At 58.9% G+C, this 7,623-nt stretch overlaps 1 protein-coding gene across 1 annotated transcript in view; it reads left to right on the top strand.

Moving 5' to 3' along the window:
• The window catches only part of FES (FES proto-oncogene, tyrosine kinase), a 9,705-nt gene extending 5,030 nt beyond the window's left edge, over positions 1-4,675 (top strand). Inside the window, exons 9-19 of the mRNA XM_021680674.2 lie at positions 118-304; positions 426-509; positions 1,090-1,299; positions 1,628-1,750; positions 2,158-2,211; positions 2,677-2,795; positions 3,062-3,156; positions 3,238-3,361; positions 3,574-3,731; positions 3,828-3,950; positions 4,339-4,675. Of these exons, the coding sequence (XP_021536349.1) occupies positions 118-304; positions 426-509; positions 1,090-1,299; positions 1,628-1,750; positions 2,158-2,211; positions 2,677-2,795; positions 3,062-3,156; positions 3,238-3,361; positions 3,574-3,731; positions 3,828-3,950; positions 4,339-4,481 (1,420 nt within the window). The 3' untranslated portion in view covers positions 4,482-4,675. The remainder of the gene's footprint in view (positions 1-117; positions 305-425; positions 510-1,089; positions 1,300-1,627; positions 1,751-2,157; positions 2,212-2,676; positions 2,796-3,061; positions 3,157-3,237; positions 3,362-3,573; positions 3,732-3,827; positions 3,951-4,338) is intronic.
• Positions 4,676-7,623: the final 2,948 nt, after the last annotated feature.

Genomic DNA, 7,623 nt, shown 5'->3' with positions numbered 1-7,623 from the left:
GGGGCCCCCGGGGCCCGCCCCCCCCCCGGCGCCCCCGGGCCCCCCCCCCGGGGCGCCGGCGCGGGGGGGGGGCCCCCCCCCCCCCCCCCCCCCCCCCCCGCCCGGCCCCACCTGCAGGGTGCAGCTGCTGGCCAAGAAGCAGGTGTTACGAGAGGCGCTACAGGGGCTGCAGGTCGCTCTGTGCAGCCAGGCCAAGCTGCAGGCCCAGCAGGAGATGCTGCAGGCCAAGCTGGAGCAGCTGGGCCCTGGGGAGCCTCCACCCGTGCTGCTCCTGCAGGATGACCGCCACTCCACGTCGTCCTCGGTGAGCTGCCTGCCACTGCCCGCTGCCACCAGCCTCGCCTGCCCGCCCGGGGCGCGCTCCTCATTTTTGCCCTCCCCCTCCCCAAGCCCGGCCACCCGCTGACGTCTGTCCCTGGCCTCAGGAGCAGGAGCGAGAAGGGGGAAGGACACCCACCCTGGAGATCCTTAAGAGCCACATCTCGGGAATCTTCCGCCCCAAGTTCTCGGTGAGTGGAGCCCAGCCTGGGCCCGCATCTCTGCCCTTCTCTAAGGGGCGGGGCCAGGCCAGGGGTCTCCGACACGTACCCGCTAAGCCCCTCCCACCAGGGTGTTTGGGGTTCATCACTGCGTTGCCCTAGAGAGGCGGCTCTGCCCAGAGGGGACCGCTTTTATCGGGGAGTCCCCGTCTTCCCTGGGATTCCAGATTGCGTATGTCCCCAGGTCTTTGCCAGTCAGCCCCTCCTTCCCCTCCACCCCAACGTGTGCTGCAACCTTGTTGTTTCCCACCACCCCCCCCCCCCCCCCACCGGCTCCGGAGGGAGGAGTTGGGCGGCGGGGGCCTGGAGGAGAAGGCAGAAGCCCGGTTTGAGATCAGCCAGCCTGGGCTCCCCCTCCCAGCTCTGCCTGGAGCGAGCCTGGCTCAGTCTGGTGCCTGCTCGGAGGCGCTAACGCCACGCAGGTGGTCCGTGAGCACGAGGGGCTTATGTGAGACAGACCCCCCCAGCTGACCCCGTCTGTCCCGGTGGCCTCCCCTGGCAAACTGGCTGAATGACCCTTCCTCGCTTCCCCCGCCCCTGCCCCCGCCAGCTCCCTCCACCCCTGCAGCTCGTGCCAGAGGTGCAGAAGCCGCTGCACGAGCAGCTGTGGTACCACGGGGCCATTCCACGGGCAGAGGTGGCTGAGCTGCTGACACACTCCGGGGACTTCCTGGTGCGGGAGAGCCAGGGCAAGCAGGAGTACGTGCTGTCTGTGCTGTGGGATGGCCAGCCCCGGCACTTCATCATCCAGTCGGCTGACGTGAGTGGGGCCTGCCCTCGGGCCTTCCCTGCCTCGTCCCCCCCCCCCCCCCCCCCCCGCAGGGGGGGGGCCCCGGGGGGGGGGGGGGGCGCCGCCCCCCCCCCCGCTTGCTTGGCGGAGCTGCAAGGGGCCCCGGAGAGCACCCAGTCCGTGCAACGAGCCAGAGGCACAGTCTTCAGCGTGGGTCCTGCCCCAAGGAGGGCTCCAGGCCGTGGAGCGGCCTCAGAGAGCGCCTGCCCTGCCGGCTCTGCCTCCCGTCTCTCCTCTCCCAGGGCTCAGGCCCCCCCAGCAGAGGAGGCCGTTGACCCTGGGTTCCCCTGCCCCGCAGAACCTGTACCGACTGGAAGGGGACGGCTTTCCCAGCATCCCCTTGCTCATCGACCACCTGCTGCGCTCCCAGCAGCCCCTCACCAAGAAGAGCGGTATTGTCCTGAACAGGGCTGTGCCCAAGGTGAGCCTGCGCCCAGCCCCGCCCACGCACTAAGCCACGCAGCGTCAGAGCAGGAGGGGATCCCCCGGTTCCTGCCTCCGTACGGCCTGCAGCGTGATTCCTCACTCCTCAGGGAGCCAGCTTCCCTCTAGGTTTGGACTCTCAAGGCCACGACCATTCCGTGGGACACACACACATATGCACATACACGCAGAGCTGATACTCCCTCAGTTAGGGGCCCCCGCCTGGTCCCCAAAGTCATCTAAGTGTGATCCTGATACTGTCCAACCCCCATTTTTCAGACCAGCAAACCGAGGTGCTAAGAAATGAAAAACAAGAGCATTGGTGGGGGATGTCTGGTCCCCTGCAGGGCCCAGCACCCATTCCCCTCACTGACTTCCGACCCCCCCACCCTCTCCCTCTGGCAGGACAAGTGGGTGCTAAACCACGAGGACCTGGTGTTGGGTGAGCAGATTGGGCGGGTGAGTCGAGTGCCCTGCCAGCCCCCTGGCTGCCTGATTTTCCCTCCCCCACTTCCGCCGGCATCCCCGATGCCCCCTCATGCGACCCAGGCCCTTTCTCCTCAGGTTGCTCTCATGTGCGTGGGTGGTACGCTTTGTTCACATGAGCTATAAAATACCTGCTAAGGAAAAAAGTCACTTTCTTAAGAATCAGAATGGTTTTTCAACCCAAGTGAAAGAGATTTTGGGGTTTTCTGTGTCACTTCTCCCCGTGAATGTGGCAAGTCCGAGGTAACCTTCTCTGCCTATCCCATGTGCACCCCCTTGGCTCCCCACCCAGGGGGTAAACTCCTGTGGAGCATGGCTGAGCAGTCCGAGCGCGGGGGCAGTGAAGGGTGGGTGGCGACAAGATGAGGACAAGTCCCCGGGAGTGAGGAAGAGGACCATGGTCCAGGGACGACTGGTAGGAGCCCGAGACCCTTTCAGGGGAACTTTGGCGAAGTGTTCAGTGGACGCCTGAGGGCCGACAACACTCTGGTGGCGGTGAAGTCTTGTCGAGAGACACTCCCACCTGACCTCAAGGCCAAGTTTCTACAGGAAGCGAGGTGGGTGATAAAGTAACAATCCCACAGTTCCACATACAAAGGGTCCCTCTGTGCATGGCATGAGGTAAAGTGCTTGACTTAATTCTCATGCCCCCGCCCCCTGCACCGTGCAGGTGGTACCCCCCACTTAGTGCCGAGCGGTAGAGGCTCAGTGACCCACCCGAGGTCACATGTCCAAGTCTGCTGGTCTCAGATGCCATGCTCTCCTCTTCTGCTGCCTTCTCCTATCCTCCCTCGGTCTCCCTGGGGTTCCCGGGGCTCTCCAGGATCCTGAAGCAGTACAGCCACCCCAACATCGTGCGTCTCATTGGCGTCTGCACCCAGAAGCAGCCCATCTACATTGTCATGGAGCTCGTGCAAGGTGAGCAAGGAAGCTGGTCTGCAGGGGTGGGGAGGAGGCTGCTGCCTAAGGTTCACCCCAGCTTCCCCTGCCCACCCCCAGGGGGCGACTTCCTGACCTTCCTGCGGACTGAGGGTGCCCGCCTGAGGATGAAGACCCTGCTGCAGATGGTGGGGGACGCGGCTGCGGGCATGGAGTACCTGGAGAGCAAGTGCTGTATCCACCGGTGAGTGGGGCGCCCACTGCAGCCCCACCACCACCACCTGGCGCACCCCGCCGCTCCCCTCAGGGCAGGCACATGCTGCAGACCTCGTGGTTGCCTGTCCCCATGGACCAGGAGTCCCAGGGGTGGGGGGAGCAGCTTTGTTCATGGCTGTGCCTGGAGCGCCGGCCTGGGCAGGTGCGGCTACCACATGGACGCTCTCGTGCCCTACCCAGGGACCTGGCTGCTCGGAACTGCCTGGTGACGGAGAAGAACGTCCTGAAGATCAGTGACTTCGGGATGTCCCGGGAGGAAGCCGATGGGATCTATGCAGCCTCAGGGGGCCTCAGACAAGTCCCCGTGAAGTGGACGGCCCCGGAGGCTCTTAACTACGGTATCTGGGCCTTACCCACTCCGGCTGTCCCCAGGCCAGGGCCCTCACTCTGGCCAGCGGACGTGGCCAGCCCACTCACGCCTCTTCTCCCTGCAGGACGCTACTCTTCTGAGAGCGACGTGTGGAGCTTCGGGATCTTGCTCTGGGAGACCTTCAGCCTGGGGGCCTCCCCCTACCCCAACCTCAGCAATCAGCAGACCCGGGAGTTTGTGGAAAAGGGTAAGGCCGAGCCACGCCGCCTTCCCAGGGCTCCGGCCGGGCTCCCCCAGGCCCCTGACCGCCCACGGGCGCAGAGCGAGAGTCCTCCGCGTAGCTGCCGCTGAGCGAGCCCCCAGGCCAGCATATCTCATTCACTCTTCACAACAAGGGAGGGAGGGCTTAATACGTCCCTTTTAGAGCCGGAACAAGCAGCCTTGCAGAGGTCACCCAGCTGGCACACGGTGGGACCGAGATTCGAGCCTCTGTGTCCCTGGGGCCCTCGAAGAGTGGCGCCCCGAGAACAGTGCCTCTTAATAAGCAGCTCCCAGTGCTCCAGGAATGGCCCCGGGGGCTGCCGGGTCCCCCCGCCCGCCCTCACAGCCCGTGTGTGCGGTGCCTGTGCCCACAGGGGGCCGCCTGCCCTGCCCCGAGCTGTGCCCCGACGCCGTGTTCAGGCTCATGGAGCAGTGCTGGGCCTACGAGCCCGGGCAGCGGCCCAGCTTCAGCGCCATCTCCCAGGAGCTGCAGAGCATCCGGAAGCGGCATCGGTGAGGCCGGGCCCCCTTCTCAAGCCAGTGGCCTCTGCAGGCAAGATTGTACGTCCACGCAGTGTGGCTCACACGGCCGGATGGCTCCTGCCCGTCCTGGACGCCGGCCACTGGCGTCCATGCTGCCGGTGGCCATGCGGCTCTGCTCGGCCGGGCCTTCCTCTTCCGGGCGGAAGTAATAAAAACCACTTGTGCCCATTGAGTGCTCTTGGCATGTGCGCTCCTCCGGACGGCAGGTCTGAGGAGGAGTCGGGGGCCCACGCTGTGGCCGTGGGAAGGGGGAGGACGGGCAGTGTTCGTGGGGCGGAACGGACCTGATCCGGCAGCCCCTGGATGCGAGACGCGGGGAAGAGGGAGACGGTGTGCGGGCTTCTGGCACCCGGAGAGGGTCACAGGCAGAGGAGCAGAGCTGCGGGAGGAGTGGGGAGGTGGGAGACGTTGCGTTTGAGGGGCCTGTGGGGATGTAGGTGTGACACAGGAGTCCAGAAGCCCAGATGGAGGCAAAGGCCGGCCACCAACGTTGGGGAGTCCTTAGCGGACAAACGTTAGGTGTGTGCGGCAGTCATTAGGAGATTCAGGAGAGGGGGGCAGGGAGTCAGGGAAAGTGGGTTTCCCTAAAAGGGGACTGGGGTGACTGAAGAGAAAGAACATGCTCCCCAGGGAGTTCATCCATCAAGACAAGTCTACTGAGCAACAGGGCAGCAGAGCGCGGAGCGCTCACCTCCTCCTCTAAGTCTATAAAGGCCCCCCGAAATCTATAAAATCATCAGAAACCTTCCCAGCAGCTCCAGAGAAGGGCAAGAAGACAAAGAGGTATGAACAAACTGAAAAACCGAAACCAGGAAAGATCTCTCGCACCAAAGAACAAAGCAACAAGAACTTTGAGGTAAAATGGCCATCCCTCAAGAAAGCTAAGGAAGTAGATCACATCTACTTCCTTAGTAGGAAGGAGATAAAAACACTATAACTTGTGTGAACAAGAGGAAATCAAGTTAGAGTGTGATTAAGAAAAAATACGGGGCGCCTGGGTGGCTCAGATGGTTAAGCGTCTGCCTTCGGCTCAGGTCATGATCTCAGGGTCCTGGGATCGAGTCCCGCATCGGGTTCCCTGCTCAGTGCAGAGCCTGCTTCTCCCTCTTCCTCTGCCATTCCCTCTGCTTGTGCTCTTCTGTCTATCTTTCTGTCAAATAAATAAATAAAATCTTTAAAAAAGAAAAAAAAAAAAATACGAAAACGTCTTTATCATTGGAAGTGATAAAAAGCAGAAGCAAGGAACTTTTGCTTCTGGGTAGGATGTGGTAGGTCTCCACAGGCCACTGCTCCCGTTGCAACAGCTAGGAGGAAACGAGACGGAAATCATCTTTTTAATTTTTTTAAAAAAATTTTAAAGATCTTATTTATTTTTGAGAGGGCAAGTGAGCACAGGCAGGGGAAGAGACAGGCAAAAGGAGAGGGAGAAGTAGACTCCCCGCTGAGCAGGGAGCCCGATGCAGGGCTTGATCCCAGGACCGTGGGATCATGACCCGAGCCAAAGGCGGATGCTTAATGACTAAGCCACCCAGGTGCCCTGAAAGTCATCATTTTTAAAGAGAATGAGGAGTGGTGGAAGGAATAAGGACCAGATGAACAAAATTTCCAGGGGGAAAGAGACCTTCCAAGGTGAGCTGATGATGGGTGGTTACTTTCTTCTCAGACATTCGTTGATCTGGGGCATCTCCAATGACCAGCATTGCCCCGAGCAGGGAGACTCTACTGAGGAAAAGAGAAATGAACAGTCTGTGGTTCTTGCAGGGACTGTCGTGGGTTGGGCACTACAGGAGGCTGGAATGCCAAGCCAGTTTTCCCCACAGAAGATTTGCTAAGTTCTGGAGCACTGTGGGCAGCTGAGTACTGGGTGGGCTGGAAAGGCAAGTCCCACAGTCTTGCAGTGTTTAGAGGGAGAGGGGCTGAAACAAAAACTGGTCTCCCCCCTCAAGATATTGGCCAGATTTTGAACCTGGGTGGTCTTGGAGGCTGAAGAGCTAACCTCAAAATCTCAAAAGAGAGGGACGCCTGGGTGGCTCAGTCGGTTAAATGTCTGCCTTCGGCTCAGGTCATGATCCCAGAGTCCTGGGATCGAGTCCCACATCAGGCTCCCTGCTCAGTGGGAAGCCTGCTTCTCCCTCTGCCTGCTCTGCCTGCCGGTCCCCCTGCTTGTGCTCTCTCTCTGACAAATAAATAAAATCTTAAAAAAAAAAAAAGTCTCAAAAGAGAACTTGAAGGACTAGAGAGATATAGGCTGGCCAGGCTTTCAAACCCAAATCCAAGAGGGCCACTCCTAAGGGACAGGGACAATCCAGAAAAGGATTGAGTTTTACTGGAACTATAGCTCTGCCCCAACTCAGCTCAATACTTGATTACATCGAGGTGACTGGCTCCCCTGGGATGGGGGATAAGGGAGAGGAATAACATAGTCTGAAGTCCTACCCTTTTTTTTTAAAGGTTATTATATATATATATATTTTTTTTTAAGATTTTATTTATTTGACAGAGAGAGACACAGTGAGAGAGGGAGCACAGCAGGAGAAGAGGGAGAGGGAGAAGCAGGCTTCCTGCTGAGCAGGGAGCCTGATGTGGGGCTCCATCCCAGGACCCTGGGATCATGACCTGAGCTGAAAGCAGACGCTTAACGACTGAGCCACCCAGGCGCCCCATAAAGGTTATTATATATTTTTTATTTTTTTATTTCATTTTATTTATTATTATTTTTTAAAGATTTTATTTATTCATAAGTGACGGAGAGAGAGGCAGGGAGAAGCAGGCTCCCTGCTGAGCAGGGAGCCCGATGCGGGACTCGATCCCAGGACCCTGGGATCATGACCTGAGCCAAACGCAGACGCTTAACCATCTGAGCCACCCAGGCGCCCTATATTTTTTATTTTAATTCCAGTATAGTTAACAGTGTTAAATTAGTTTCAGGTGTACAATATAGTGATTTAACAATTCTGTATATTACTTAGTGCTCATCAATATACCCTTCTTTTATACACAACATGCAACCTACAATCAGAAATTATAAAACATGCACAAAAGGGGATAGAAAATGGGGCCAATAAACAGGAGAAAAAAGAAACAATAGAAGCAGACCCACCGATGATCCAGATACT

Source organism: Neomonachus schauinslandi, chromosome 9 (assembly GCF_002201575.2).
Source record: "Neomonachus schauinslandi chromosome 9, ASM220157v2, whole genome shotgun sequence".
Lineage (NCBI taxonomy): Eukaryota > Metazoa > Chordata > Mammalia > Carnivora > Phocidae > Neomonachus > Neomonachus schauinslandi.
This window is presented reverse-complemented; position numbering and strand designations above follow the sequence as displayed.